Raw genomic sequence first — 16553 nt, forward strand, 5'->3', positions numbered from 1 at the left:
CTTTTTTCTCTACTCCATGTAAAAACAAATTTTTAAACATTCTTTTTTAAAGATTTTGATTTCTAAATTCTCTTCCTTCTCCTGACTCTCTTCCCCTCTTTCTCTGCCCTTTTCCCTCTCTGTGACAGTAAGCAATCTGATAGATTCTACATGCACAAGCATGTAAAACAATTGTCTATATTGGCTATTTTGTGAAAGAGATTTCAAATTTAAAAAAAGAAGAAAGACAATCAAATATGATATATTTAAGTCTGCATTTAGCCTCCATCAGTTCTTTTTCAGAGGGCAGATGGCATTTTTCATTGTGAGTCCTAGACTATTTATTCAAAGATAATCTTGAATACGGTGGCAGAAGTAGCAAAAACACAATATTTAGGAGGATACTAGGATTCTTAGCAGATGTTATTGTGATGCTAGTTCTAAGATGCTGGGACATGAGTTTGGGACATCTCAAGGAATCCAGATGCCCACTACAGTTTTGAATTGTACTTCAAATAGAGGATCTTCTGACCACATTTGGGATCCAGGAGTATATATAGACTTCGGCTCTGTCAGATTTGTGATGTCTGTTTACCTGGGTGGTGTGTGGAAAAAGCTATGGACTTGAAGTTAGGAGACTCCTAGCTTCTACTTCCACCCCTGACATATACTTGTCATTTCCTAACCACATCATTTTATTTCCTGCTTCTGTGACTTTGTGCCTGGAATCCTCTTCCTCCTCAATCCCACCTTCTGGAGTCTTTTGACTTAGCTTAAGTGCAACATCCTATAGGAAGCTTCTTATGATTCTTCCATTGGTGAATGCCCCCCAACCCCAGAAAACCCCTCAAATTATTTTCCATTTTTTTCCTTTATGTTTTATATTTACTTATGAAGAATATGTATAGCCTATGTAAGACATATATATCTACACTACTTGTCTAAATGTATTTACTTAAAGCTTTCAGGTAGCATGGATTTGGAACTTGGCCCAATCCTCTATGAGAAAGGCTTTGATTTCTGCTTTGAGGAGGGTAGGAGAAAGGTTATGGAGCTAGATAGTTGGGTCTTTCCTTGACTATATCCAAGAAAGGTATTGGACTAGATTAATATCTATCTGGTGCACAAATATTTCTGGTATAATGTACAATAGATTCAAGAGCAAAAGTTTCTTTCCTGATCTCTTAAAGGAAGAGGATTACCTTAAGCTAAACCTACAAATTTGATTCCTTAAAAAAAAAAAAAGCCCACTGCTAATAGAATCTAAAGTAAATCCATTCATCTAAGCAGACTCAAAATCGAGGAGTTCTACAGGTTAGAATATACCAGAAAACACACAGGAGTGAACAATTTCTTTAGATGGTAATGAGATAAAACCAAGAGGGAGAGCCTAATCTTATTCAAAGGAAAGGCTCTCTCTCTGAAATCTCTAGGGACACAAACTAGAAATCAAGGATATGTTAAGGAGGTGGCTTCTCCCACTTGTCTATAGCTTTCATAATCTTTCTCTAGGTCTCTCCTGAAGAGTATTTGGCACCATATGTATCTCTTCCATAAAAAAAAAAGAAATACTGGCACCAATTCCTCCCCTTATGTTAATACGCCTCTTCATATCAAGCTCAGCATCCTCTCTGCCAATCTGGAGTCATATCTCCTTACCAAACAGAGTAGCAAACAGAACACCCAAACCTTAGGCAAAAACCTGGTTTACTTAGTTGTGCATCTATTTTTTTTCCTTTTAGTAGAATGTAAATTCAGTGAATATAGAGGTTGTTTTCTATTCTGATTTTGTATTCCCAGAACCTAGAACAAGTACCTGACACATGGTAGGTGAATTGAATTAAATTTACACTTCTAGTTGTATGAACATAGGCAAGTTGTTTGACCTTTCTGAGCCTCAGAATCTTCCCCTCTATAGATGGGGAGATTTTCAAGCCTCAAAGTGCTAAAAAAAACAAAACCAAAACCTGCCAGTTATTATCATCAGATGGAAATATTGATGGATGGATTACTTTACTACTTATTTGGTTAGTTGTATAAAAATTATCTATGACTGTGGAAAGCTTATTCATCTGGTGACTATGTTGGCATAATGATTGTATTACAAGTGCCCAGAAAATAAGTTGACAAAATATTTTTAAGAAATCAAATTGCTTATAAGGCAAGTAATTATTTTATATGTTTCATCTCATTGCTACTTTTCCATGTCATCTAAAACATTTAGTCCCTAGACAGAGCTGTATACATCCTTTTTTTAAAGTTTGATTTTTACATTTTGTCTTATAGCCCAGTCATTTTCAACTAACTGTGCCTCTCCTGGCCCCTAGAAACCAAAGAAGTAAAAACATTCTAGCAAAACCAGAAGACAGACTCTGCATACTCTATATTCATAATCTGCTACAGGTCCACTGAGAGAGGAACATTTTCTCCACAGTTACTTGTTCAGGAAGAAGATTGGTTATCACAATGAACCAAAATTCAGCTGTCTTTTATTACTTTCATTTATATTATCATATTTATTGTGTTGATTATTGATCTGGCTATGCTTACTTTATTCTGCATTAGTTTATGCAAGCCTTTTCAAGTTTCCCCAAATGTATCCTCCCCAACATGTTTCTCATTTTTAAGGGTAGAATGGTAGTTACACTTCTATACCACAATTTGTTCACCCATTTTTCAATTGATGGGGTCCTACTTTGTTCCCAGTTTTTTTTTGCTTCCATAAAAAAGATGAATCTCCCTGACTTCAGGTCTGTCACTGTATCCACTGTGCCACCTAGCTGCCAAACTTTTAATATCTATTATGTCTTTCATCTCATTGGATAGATGGCCAGCAGCAGGATGGCTGGGTCAAAGAATATAAATAGTTTATTGATTTTTCCTACATAATATTAAATTGTTGAACAAATTTGTAGTGTTACATTGGCTGCTTAACCTTTTGTCATATTTCCAACTTTGAGCTATTTGAGGTGAATTCTCAGATTTTATTTTGCATTTCCTTTAAGAGCAATTTAGAACATTCATATAATCATTTATAGTTTGCAATTCTTTGGAAAACTGGTCAAATATTTTTTATCATTTATCAGCTGGACAATGACATTGGTATACAGCTGGCCTGTCTATCACTTTGATATACCTTTTTGACTTAAAAAAAAAAAAACTTTCCACAACCATTTCAACAAAATGACAATGTATTCCAGTGGCGGGAACATTTAAAATAGAGCTATGAACTGGAAGTTCTCTAGGGGACTTCTTTGACCAGAAAATGAACCATTAAAAACAAATAGAGGTATTCCAAACTGCAAACATTTAATGCATGTTTACTACCCACAAGATATTCATAAATGCTTACTATATGTAGTTATGTGTTCTGTGCCTAGAGTAATTTATTTTTGTACATTTACTGTTTATCTAATTCTACCAAGGGCTTATTTTCATAGAACAAACTTGTCAGTTTGCAAAGTGTTTTCCTCTTTTAGATCTTTTTTTATTTATGGTGCTGTGAATTCCAGAAGGGGAAATATGATGGATGTCTACCATTCCAAAATATGTTCCATTGTGTATGCAAAAAACTTTGAATATTTCTAATATTTCTCTTTCTCTTTCCCTTTTTTCTTTCTCCCTCCTTATAGGGCTGATAGTCTACCTGGGAATGATGGCTGGGGCCTTCATCTGGGGTGGCCTGGCAGATAAGCTTGGGAGGAAGAAAGTCCTTGGCATGTCTCTTGCAATCAACGCCTCCTTTGCTTCCCTCTCCTCTTTTGTTCAGGGCTATGGCTTCTTCCTCTTCTGCCGCCTTATCTCTGGTATAGGGTATGTACATTAGGAACATAAGACATATTCCCCTGAGTTAAACCAAAGGTCAAAGTTTAAAGAACACTGGCTCTGGAGTCAGAGAACTGGGTTCAAATTCCACTTCTAATCCACCTATGTGACTTTGGACAAGTCTCTTAATGTCCTAGATCCTCAGTTTCTTCATTTGTGAAATGAGGATGATGGACTAGAATTATCTTGAGGGCTCTTCCCAGTCCAGATCTGTGGTCTTTTTGTAGCCTTCTCCTTCAAGTTTCCTAGGGACTTATGGGATGGAGTATATACTGTAATCTTTCCAGCTCAGTGTACTATCTCTATTGACTTTGGGTATTGGGAAGACTTGGGATAGTATAATAATAGGCTCCCCTGATCTTGCTGCCCTTTATCTTTTCTCTAAGAATTATATGAACAAAATAAGAAATCCCTTATCAAATTGTACTATACACTTTTTAGAAGGGAAGAGAGATAAAATGGTAGTATATTGGAATAAAACCCCAGAAACAAAATGTCCATAATATGAATAGAAATCATATAATTTAAATTAAGTTTACATTTATTAGGCAACTTGCTGTGCTAGATACTGTTGAGACTGACATGAGACTTTTCTTGTTCTCCTGGACCTTTAAGGGTCTTACAGGGTTATAATCTGATGAATTGGGCATCTTTGGCATGGGAAAGAGAGCTAGTTTTTGATTAAAGCAGCATTCAAAAAACTGATGATGAAACATATATACCTCCCCCCCTTAATAGAAAAGTAATGGATTTGAAATGCTGAATGAGATACATATTCTTATAAGTAGCCGTTGTATTGATTTGTTTTGTTGGACTATACCTATTTGTTATAAGTGAGTTTCTCTGAAGGGGTGGTAGGATAAGCTGGTAGTAATAGTTTTACAAAAAAAATAGCATCAATAAAACATTTAGAAATAAAAAATAGTTGCAAGCAGCTTAAAGTATTAAACAATCTGGTGTATTGTTGTCTATGTAGTTCTTAAATCTACTAAATAGAAAAAGGAAAATAATTGGCATTGAGATCATAGTATCCCATCTAAGTTATAGGAGTAAATTGGGTGCTTAAATTCTAAATTGGTTTGTCTCAATCAGAAGGACTCCAACCATTATAGGTATAATTCTTTGTTCTGAATATGGTGAAGTTTTTAAGGTTTCTGAGTTTTTTGCTTGAATTTGCTCCTCAAGTTTACCAACTTCTAGTTGTTTTATTTTTATCCATCATATGTTCTAGCCTTCCTAACTAGTCAATTCACATCAGCTCATTAGCCTTTACTTAGTTTAATAGTCATGACTAGTCAACTTCTTAATTAAATTTAAGTCCTTCCATTTTACTCTGCAAGCATTATACTTCAGATCTCTCCACCCTCTGCAGTCTTGTCATATATCAGCATTGTATACTATTTGGATATGTAAGGAAATGAGGTTCAATAATTGATGTTTTTTGTTGCCTTCCCTTATCTATACACACCTTGATTCTTCCTCTTTGGTATTTCCCCCCCCCTCAGGATCGGGGGGTCCCTCCCCATTGTATTTGCCTATTTCTCTGAATTCTTATCTCGTGAGAAGAGAGGTGAACACCTTAGTTGGCTCTGCATGTTCTGGATGATTGGGGGAATTTATGCTTCAGCAATGGCCTGGACCATTATTCCGCATTATGGTAAGTGCTCTAGATTCAACATATTCTTTTCAGTGCTAACACTTGTATCTAAATATCCTTCTCTTCCCTTCCCCTATGCTCAAAACAATTTCTTGGACATGATTTTGGATTGTTCTTTTATTCTAAAACCCTTGTGATGCTCCTGAAACAGCACAACATTGTATTAAAAAATAAAAGTCTTTTTGGAAATTGTACATTTCCTAAACACCTCCTATTAGTTTTTACTAATATTTTGAAGAGCCAATAGAAAGAAGTGATGGAAATATTTCATGGTTCAAGGAACTGGAAAGTGACTAAAGAGAGGATGTAGTAGAGTTACTATACCTGTAAAAAAGGGACATTTTTCTTTCATTTTATAGTTATGTCAAGAAATACATGAACTATGGTAGACATACCTTTCCTGCATTAAGATAGGTCAGTTCACAGAAGTATATAGAGATAGGGTAACACATACCATTTTAGAATTATGTGTTAATTATTACATTTTTGGTTAGGAAAGAGTTTATTGAAAAGCAGTGATAGCTGTCTACTAGTACTGGTGATTTAAAGACTGACCACAGTGATTTTAGTGAGTATAAAGACACAAGCTTGTAGGGAGACAAACTATCCTGCCAACCATGCCAAGTATAAGGGAGCAGATCAACTCTTCATTGATTATGTCAATTATATGGTGGCATACTCCAGGGAATATCAAATATACCAAAGAAAGAGAGTCCCATGCTAGCTTGGTTATTAATAGGTTTTATTAGGTTAATTGGAATCACTGAAGGAGCTTACTTTCAAGAGATCAGTTCTTGGTGGCAGCAGGTTTAATAACATGGTGGATTTTTGCATCAACTCCAGGTCAGATCAAACGTTATATAAAACAGAAGAAAGAAGTCATAGTGACAGAGATGCTCCAGGGTCACATGCAAGTTTTCCCATGGGATAAAGGGGGCTTCTTTTGTTGTTTACATTTACTCAAGGTAGTTTACATTCTCTGTGGAGTCATAGGTTACACTTCTACTCTGCCTTTCACCATCTAGTGAGATAAGAACACATGAGTAATAGTTTTAATAAAGTTCAGGAGTAGAGACTTGGAACCTAAACAGGCTGCAGACTCATGACCACTCCCAATGGAAATGTACAAGAGTGGCAGTGGGCATAGAGGATAGTGGATGTATTTGAGAAATTTTATCAGTATAAAATCAATATGACTTGGCAACTGACCAGGTATAAGAAGTAAGGAAGAGAGTAGAACCAAAGGTGACATCAAAGTTTTGAACATCAGAAATTAGGTGAATGATAATGTCACTGGCAGAAAGGGTAGAATCAGAAGTAGGAACTACAGGCTTTTTGAGGAAGACATTAAATCAAGTTTTGGGCATGTGCAATTGAGATTCTGTTGGTATGTCCAGTAGGTATGAAGTTGGAAATACTGGTTTGAAGTGTGGAATAGAATTCTGGAAATATTAATGAGGGGATAATTATTTCCCCAAGGAATATAGAGATTAGATGAGAAGATCTGGGATTTAGCCTTGAAAAGCATCCACCTTAAGGACTTGGGAAGATGAGAACCAAACAATAAAGGGGATAAAAAAGAGTGATGAGAAATGTATGAGAATTTGAAGAATGTCTTTGAGGGTAAGAAAAGAGAGAAGATAAAAATAACATTTACATTACAGATCTAGTTATGATAATATATCTTATGATCTAGTATCATTATAATTAACTCCATCTTACAAATAAGGAAAGAGATTCAGAGAGATTAAATATTTTGACCCTTATCACTACAATACACTGCGTCCAATGTTGCTGAATAGTCAGAGAAGAAGGGAACTAAAAAAAGGCACTGGATTGGATAATTAGAAAATTTTGGGGGATTTTGGCAAGGGCACTTTTCATACATGTGGGTAGGGAAGCAAGATTGTAAAGGTCTGATGAGAGAGTGGGGTTATTAGAAAATGGAAACATGAGTGGTAGACTACTTTTTCCCCAAGGAGTTTGGTTATAAAGAAGGAGTTGGTACAGTAGCTAAAGGGGGAATGAGAATTAAAAACATTTTTGGTTTTTAGGATTGAGACTATTTGAATATGTTTATAGAAGAAGGACGAATTTGTCTGTGGGTTATAGGAGTCTACTGAATAAGAGGCAGAAGTGGGTTAAAAGAATTGTCTTTGATTTAAGACTGTCTTTGATTTGTGACTGATCCAGTTTAGTAATTCATCGATTAGGTAATTCATTCCTAATGAATCTTGAATATGCTTATTATGCAATATTTTGATTCATTTTTTATCTCTTTATATCACATTCCCCAATTAGATTCTAAGCTTCATGAAGGCATGGGTCATTTCTTGTCTAAACTTTGTGCATAGCCCCAAATATAACTGTGCTCTGTATGTAGGTTTCTAAAAAAATTTGAATGAATTAGTCTCTGCTATAGTGACTCTCTAGGCATAATAATAGGAAGAAGGCAGTACCTAGCAAGATGAAGTACTCGAAACAAAGATATAAATAAAATGCTTTGCTTAAAGTCAGATAGCTGGTAGGTAGTAGAGACAGTTCTGCTAGCTGCCTGAATTCATTTCCCACCTCCACCAGGTATGGTATACTTTGTCTCTGGGCTTATTGTTTGGTTGCAGTTACTTAGCTCCCCCCATAAAGGAGTCAATTATTTCAAAATATTTAGACAATTGGCCATCATTAGGAAGATAATTCAAATTAGGGCTCAGCAAATTTGCTTTTATTGCATGTAATTTCAGGAAAGGGCAGAGACTGTGAAGGAATTTCTCAATTTGATCAGTTGCTTTTAGAACTCATTGAGTAACAAAGTCAACATCTCCCAAATCCTTTATGTAGAGGTTGAGATCCAGCCCTGACCATTAGTTAAGGACTAGTTCCCCTATCTCTTTATATCTAGACTGTTATAGGGAATTTGCTGTTTGTGATAACAGCAAGATAAATGGAGTTCTGAAATTATATAACTGATTTTGTTTCCTTCATGAGCCTTTTGGAAACTATTATACAATGTAAATACTACTGGATTAGGAATTAAAGATTCAAATTCTAGCTCTCTGGTATGACCTTTTTGTTGTTGAGTTATTTCCAGTCATGTCCAACTCTTCATTACCCCATTTGGCATTTTCTTGGCAAAGATACTGAAATGGTTTGCCATTTCCTTCTTCAGCTCATTTTACAGATGAGGAAACAAAGTTAAACAGGGCTAAGTGGCTTGCCCAGAGTCATGAAGCTAGTAAGTGTCTGAAGCTGGATTAGAACTCAAAAAGGTGAGTCTTCTTGACTCCAGACCTGGAATTGCATCACTTAGCTACACCTTATACAAGGTCTAACTTTGATCAAATCAATAATCTTTCTATGCCTCTATATCTTAACTTTAAAACGAGAATTTTTGGGCTAGGTGACTTCTGAGGTCCCTTCTAATTCAAAATTTATAATCCTGTGACTCATTGCCAATACTCTATTTGGGTCTCCTTTGATGTGTATCTCTGAACACTCTCTGTGGACTCATAGATCATGCTTCTACTCTGGCTACCACCACACAGTGATGCGCCAATGGCAGTTGTGGATGAAGGAAATCTGATCTAAACATTCATAGGATTTTCTGTTTAAAATAGATTGTGTCTTCAGAATATAATGAAGAGTTAAAGAGTTCATCAGCTGTTTCTAGTGATGGAAACAGTATGAATATTTAAGACAAAGATTCCAATTTTCTTCAAGGATACATTCTGTGGTTTTTACCTGAGTTACCTTTATTTTCTTTTATTATTCATTTTTGGGGGTTTTGTTTTTGCCATGCTTGTATTAGGCAGTCAGAGATAGTTTGAGAAAATTCTTGATTTTACATTTCAACATTCTTCCTTCTCTCCCCTCTCTTTAATGCCATTCCATACAAGTTGATATTAAAAATTGAATCACATCAAAGAACACTTTTCTTGGGGCAGGAGAATTAGAAATAAAAATTGCATCTAGAAGAAAGAGAGAGCAGTGAGTGTGACCATGAGGAAGCTATTTAGTCTCTCTTGGTCTCAAGCTTCCTACTTAGTAATTTGAGCAGGGTGGTAGGCCTATATGAAAAATTGAGCTAAAAAATTCCAGTATTCCATACTTAAAAAGTCAAGACTTGGGGAAATGATCACGATTATTTTTAACCTTTAGACAAATTTTGTCTGAAATAGCCAAATAATTAATATAGATATAGACTTGACTATTAAGATATTTTCCTTCTACATTTTGTTATATGGACATGTATAGATTAAGTAAATGTAAAAATAAAGATTTTAAGAAGTCAAATTGGGAGCATACTTATAGGATTGCTTGAAATGCTGTCTTATTAGAGAACCACAGTGACTGGTTTGAGACTTTTTATATCTGGGATTGTCAGTAAATATAAGTTGAGGACAAGAGTTTTACCAAAAAGAGAGAGAAAATTTTAATAGTTGCACATTTATATAGATTCTATATCTTTACTTCATTGTAAAATTTTCTTCTAGATCTTTAAAATAAGACTTAAGTAACTGCAGAGCACCAAGTTTTTTCAGCTTCTACTTTTCAGGTAAACTTAGATCCTAGGTTTAGAGATTGTGATATGGAAATCACTTTAAAAGACTGATATATATTAATTTAAGGTCGCCAAGGAATTCAGCTATGTAATTCCTAAATGAACACTCAAGTCAGCAGTCAACCTTTTATCGAGTTTTTAATTACCAACAGTAGGAAGAAAGGTATTAGAGAGAGAGAGAGAAAAAAAAAAGAGAGAGAAAAGGGAATAGGGCTTAAATACCCCCTCTGCTTAGGCTGGGCCAAAGGCCCAGGGCCTTAGATAGCCGAGGCAAAGAAAAGAGATCAGTCCCTATCACTTACGTGACCAAAATGGAGAAACAGTCTGAGGGCCTCCACTCCAAAGCACCAGGCTCCAACCACCACCTTTCCTCCACACAGGAAGTCTCCAGACTCCTCAGCTGTCCTCTACCTCACTTCCTGTGTCTCCCCTGTGCTAATGGTGGCTCTAGCTTAACCCAGGATTGCCCAGAGGTCTGTCCCCTTTGCACATGTCTGTTGAAGGTCATATTCTCACATAATTAAATCTTGAGCTTTGCTGCAGCCCTTCCAAAATCCTGTTACCCTGAGTAGGGTGGAGATTGTAGTTTCCAAGACCTGATTCTGTCATTCCAAGTATTTCTATTGTTATTGATCAGGAAATAGCCAAATCCCATCCTCTAAAGAATGGTTTGAACAGGGCTGAGTAGTTTTGAAATTCACAATATGGAAAGGATGTTACAGACCATCAAGGCCAAATCCATCATTTTATAGATGATGAAACCATATAGTATCCCTTAAGTTACCTAAAATTTGGGGGAAACTTGCATAATGATAACTATTTACATTTATATAGCACTTAAAAATCTGAAAAATTCTTTCCTCATAAAAAATCTGAAGTATCCTAGTGTTAGTTTTATTCCTGTTTTGCAGAGGAAGAAACTGAAATTCAGAAAAATTAAATAACTTGTACAAAACCCCTAACTGATAATTGCTAGAGCCTGGTTTCAAACCCAGTTCACCCCTGACTCCTTATCCAGTGTTCTTTATATTTGGAAGCTAAGAATTTTGCATTAGTACACATTTGTATGATGACTTGTTTAGTTGTTTCAGTTGTGTCTGATGTTTTGTGATCCCATTTGAGGGTTTTTTTTTTTTTGACAAAGAACTAGAGTGGTGTGACATTTCCTTCTCCAGCTCATTTTATAGATGAGGAAACTGAGGCAGTTTTAAGTGACTTGCTGAGGGGACACACAACTAGTAAGTGTCTGAGACTGGATTTGAATTCAGAAAGTTTTCTTGACTCTAAATTTGGCACTCTACTGTGTCACGTTATTGCTTTTGTATTTCTATATTAATACTTTTATTGTATGATACCTTATGTTTTATAACATTTTCATGTGCATTATCTCACTTGACTGTCATAAAATTTCTATGAGGAAGACATGATTGGTATTAATATTCCCATTTTGCAGATGAAAAATCTAAACTTATAGGAATTATATAATGTCTCCACATTTACACAGCCAATAAATAGTAGAGATATTATTAAAATAAATTATAATAAAATTAAAATTAAAATGATAATAATAAAAATATTAAAATAAATAATCTGAGAATAGCACTAAGATCTCATTGCCAGGACTCTTAAAAACATCACAGTGCCTCAATGTGAGAGATTGTTGCTTGAAAGGTTGGATCCCATAGTAATAAAGCAGTGGGCAAGGTAATAACATACAAGGTTAGGAAATTTCAACCCTAGCTTAGTCTAGTATTTTTTCTATTATACTCATATATAGTATTATTTCCACTGTGACTCATATGGGCCAAATTTGATAAAGTTTCAGAATATATATATCTTACATTTCTACTATTGTTAATATTGTTTGATTCCATTCTTTCTCATAAAGCAAAGAGATATGGGGTGAACTGGGGTTGACTAAAAAGTACTGAGCCCGTTTTTCTGTGTAGTTTGAAGAATCAAGATCATTATTGTATTTTCAAGCATCAGACAAAAAGTACCTGAGGTTTGACAAACAGGAGCTTGGGTGAAACTATAGCTAAGGTGGGGGCAATGGGACTTTGCTCCGGAAAGTGATTCTTTCTTCACATTATAGGACTTTCCTCAGGCCTTCTCTGTTTTGCGCCACTCCCCAGATTTCTTCTTTTCTTTTTTGACCAACCTTTGCTCCTGATTCTTCCAAAATAAGGAGATTAGGGATCACTTGCTATCTTGTAGGAGCTAGGACTGGCTTCCCTGGGAAATGAACTTCCTCCTTTTCCCAACACAACTCAACCTTGCCAGAATCAACTTTTCTCTGCATTGTTTCACCTCTGCTTTCCATCTACCTTGCCCCTAAGCTAAATTTGTTCTGGGTACCAACATTCCCAGTTATGACTGCTGACAGAAGGAAAACTGGCCATCTTAGAAGGTTTTCCTGGTAAGCCACTTCAGTTTTCTAGGTCTAACCAAGCTCTTTAAGGGTGGAAATGTTTTATTTTTATATTTATATTTCCAGCATCTACCACAGAACTTGGCACATACATGTTGTTTGTTTGATTAAGTTGATTGATAAAAATGAGGTAGTTAGACTAATATATATCCCAGGGCCCTTCCTTCTCTAATATTCTGTAGTTCTATGATTCATACTCACAGCTCTGGAAAATCTGAGTATCTATTATGAGAGATTAATTCTTGTTGCAGCCAGAAACACCAGCTGTTTGTGAAATCCTGATGGAGGAAAGTAGGGCAGCCTCAAAGAACATGAAATTGAACAATATTGTCTTTTGAAAACCTCCCTATTCAGAAATGCACATTACTCAAAATGTTGGGAAGCAGCCCACCATTAAAGTTATTTTAATGCCCCAAAGATCTGGCCAGCAAATGAGACGGACTCAGATTATTGAAAGGGAAATAACCATAAAGGGATCAAAGAGTAATGAAGCCAGGATAAAACATGCACATTTGTTAGAAACAATAGCAACAACAGAAATAAATTTCTATGAAGTAGTTTTTCTAAGTTTAGGAATTGGGAGAGCTGTCTGTACTTCTCTGGCCACGTAGCTTGAGTTGGAGCCCTATAGGAATTTTGAACAACTTCACTTTTGACTTTGCCAGAATAATTTTAGGGCATCCGTTGAAAAAGCAGAGCAGAGTTCTGGTTATTGCCTACTGTTCTACTGCCCCTGCTGGGAGAAAGGAAAGGCTTTTAAATAAAATGAAATGCCCTACAGAAATCCAGAAGCTGAGGAGGCCAAACCTAGGGAGAAAGAAGGTTTGATTCTGAGAGAATGAATTGAATAAAGCATCTTTCTTACTGAGAAAGGATTTTAAGTAGCTGCTGTCTAGTGTTTTTTCCCCCCTCAAATGGGAGACTCTTTGACCTCTTCCATCAAAATGATATTGCAAACTGAATGGCAGTGGATAAAGAATATGTTGGTGGTGTCCATTCTGTACAGAATGCTGTGTCAGGCACAGAGAATATAAAAGAAGTGATCCCTGTCCTTATAGGAGCTTTGATAAAATGAGTTATGGTTATAATAATGACTGACATATTAGAGGGTATCTCGAAGGACTTAGTGCAGTTTTAGGCTATCTTAAAGCTTATTGCTTTAAGCTACATTGCACCGTTACCTACACGAAGATTTTTGGGATACCCTGAACTTTGAGGGTTACAAAACATTCATATACATTTTTTTGATTAAGCCTTATAAGAATCCTATGGAAGTAAGCATTACAGGCATTATTATTATTATTATTTTATAGGTGAAGAAACTAACATTCATAACAATTAAGTGACTTAAATTTCATAATTAAGTGACTTAAAAGTGACACAAAAATTTCATAGAAATTAAGTGACACCTATAATTTCATATTATTAGTAAATGTCAGAGATAAGGACTTGAACCCAGGTTTTCCCAACCCCAGGTACCACATATTATACTTCTTATACTATACTTCTTACCATTCTGCTTCCTTATAAAAAAAAAAACAAAGCCTAAACAAATGAAATTATAAACTCAAAAGCAATGGGAATTTTCCTTTAACTTAACTTGCTGGAACTTATTCAAATGACCATTATTCCTTTCTTGAGACTAGATAATGACTTTTATATAATGCTTTAAGGTTTGCAAAGTGCTTTATATGTGTTATTTGTTCCTCATAACCCTGTAAGGTAGGTGCTATTAGTGTTTGTTTTTTACAGATGAAGAAACTGAGGCTGAGAGAAGTTATAAGATTTGCCCAGAGTCCCACTGCTAGGAAATGTCTGAGACAAGATTTGGACTTGGGTCTTCCTGACTCCAAGCCCTACACTATATCCACTGTGCCCCATAACTTATTTATAGAATGCTTTCATCAGTATATAGATTCTTAGGGTCAGACAAGATCTGTAGCATTAACTAGTCCAGCCACCTCATTTGATGTATGAAGAAACGGAGGTGCAAAGTATAACATGAACTACTCTAAGCCATTTAGGAAGTCGGAGACAGTGATTAAACTTGAGCCCATGTCTGCTTCCTAGCCCAGTACTCTTGCCAATGTCTTATGCTACTCAAAATGCCTTTGAAACATCTTTTTTTTTTTTTAAACTCTTATCTTCTGTATTAGAATCAATACTGTGCATTGGAGGTTAAGTGACTTGCTCAGGGTCACACAACTTGGAAGTGTTGAGGGTCAGATTTGAACCTGGACCTCCCATCTGTAGGACTGGCTCTCTATCCACTGAGCCAATTAACTGCTCCAAGACATGTCTCCTACAGCTTTTCTGTGCAGTCTTATTAATTCCTAGTTATCCCTCATTTTTTGACCAAAAAAAAATATTATCTCACTTCATCTAGGAGGTCTCCTTTTCCACTAGATGTGAATTTGAATGTTATATAATGTTTGTTATATAAATTAAATACATCTTTAGGGGACAAAAATCTCACTTCCCATTCTCAACACCAAAGATATTTTATAAAAGCTCTTATGGATATTCCTAAAAAGTGGTCTCTTAACTGTTTTGAGAAATGGAAGCATTTGTTGGAATAAGTTTATAGCTTTTCCAGGATATCATTGTGGTGAGGACACTGCTTGTTTGTATGTCTAGGTTCCAGTATATTTGCTAATATAACAATTTAATTTCCTAATAAGCACAGATTCTTTAGCTAGGAAGCAAATCTAGTTAGAAATGTATCCTGGTATTTCATTACAGGTTGGGGCTTCAGCATGGGAACCAATTATCATTTCCACAGCTGGAGGGTGTTTGTGATTGTCTGTGCTCTTCCATGCATGGCATCCATGGTTGCCCTGAAATTCATGCCAGAGAGCCCACGTTTTCTATTGGAGGTAAGTTAGCATGTTCCGAAATAGTATTTCATGGTTAATTCATTAAGCAACCAGCTGAAGGACTAGATTTGGCTATTTTTTAATGCTTTGAGGACCTTATGTCCCCTTTTTGCTTTTCTTCTTAGACTCTGGTGAAACACCCTCATCCTTAAATTTAATGATTGAATTATCAAATTTTCCCCCCTCTGCTAGCAGTTTCCTTTTTGAATGTCAAGAAGAATCCAATATCTTGGGACTTTTAAACCCTTTCTTCATATGGGCTTATAAATTAGCTTTACCTAGTCTACTATTCTTGCTGACATAACTCAAAGGAGCCTTTAGCACTATACAGCTTATTAGAGAGCGGGAGAAAATCAAGGAGTAAATGATTTTTTTAAAAACCAAAGATTGTAGAAGGCAGCAAAGGGCAACTTCAAACAATGTAAAGAGAACGGACTGACTGTCTCTCCTATTTCTAGTGCTTGTTACATTGAAGGTGAAAAAGACACTAGAATATTCAACTTTTTACTGCTTTGCGTCAAAGTAAAAAACAAAAGAATGGACAATTTTGGGAACCAGGAGTTCTAAAGAAAAGAAAGTCTTATTCTAAGTCATCATCAAAAACGAGAGATTTAAGGAGAGAGATCCAGAGCACAGATTCAACACTAGCATGGAACAAGCAGTAACAATGGACTTAGGGGAATGGGAACTATAGACATAGTAGACTTTGGATGTTCTCACATGGCCCTTGTGGCAAAAATTTCCCTGGATTCTTAAGCCCTGATGTCTGACTTGGATCTGACTCTAGTTCCACGAGAGGACAAGGATGATAGGTAAAGAGGGAATAAAACCATTCAGAATGTTGGAAGTTAGAAGTATTCTTTTCTCTAAGGACTGTCACAGAGGGAATCTAAGAAATGATTGATTATCATTAAGAGAAGTTAATTCCTAGTGAATGGTGACAATTTGTACCTCAGAACTAATTTCATGAACAAAAATATGGATTATTTCATTATTTTCAGTATTTCCTTCACAATTTGACAAGTATTTATTAATATAAGGCATTGTTACATGCAATCTTTCTTCATCCAGATAATCTTTATGAGTTGCTGTGGTGAACCCCCTCCCCCATTCCCAAACATCAAAGCTCTGGTAGTCAGCACTTATAATAAACTTCTTGACAATTAGCTAGTCTGTTCAGCAAGTGACAGATAAAAACCCAACAAAGCTTTTCCACCTTAGTAATGG

The 16553-nt window shown here is 35.8% G+C and overlaps 1 protein-coding gene across 3 annotated transcripts in view; it reads left to right on the top strand.

Annotated features, from left to right (window-relative positions):
- Positions 1 to 16553, top strand: part of SV2B (synaptic vesicle glycoprotein 2B) — a 195445-nt gene that overhangs the window by 142461 nt on the left and 36431 nt on the right. For all 3 annotated transcript variants that reach the window (XM_007479395.3, XM_001364794.3, XM_056806801.1), the window contains 3 exons: positions 3612 to 3792; positions 5310 to 5461; positions 15193 to 15326. In XM_007479395.3, the coding sequence (XP_007479457.1) occupies positions 3612 to 3792; positions 5310 to 5461; positions 15193 to 15326 (467 nt within the window). The remainder of the gene's footprint in view (positions 1 to 3611; positions 3793 to 5309; positions 5462 to 15192; positions 15327 to 16553) is intronic.

Source organism: Monodelphis domestica, chromosome 1 (assembly GCF_027887165.1).
Source record: "Monodelphis domestica isolate mMonDom1 chromosome 1, mMonDom1.pri, whole genome shotgun sequence".
Lineage (NCBI taxonomy): Eukaryota > Metazoa > Chordata > Mammalia > Didelphimorphia > Didelphidae > Monodelphis > Monodelphis domestica.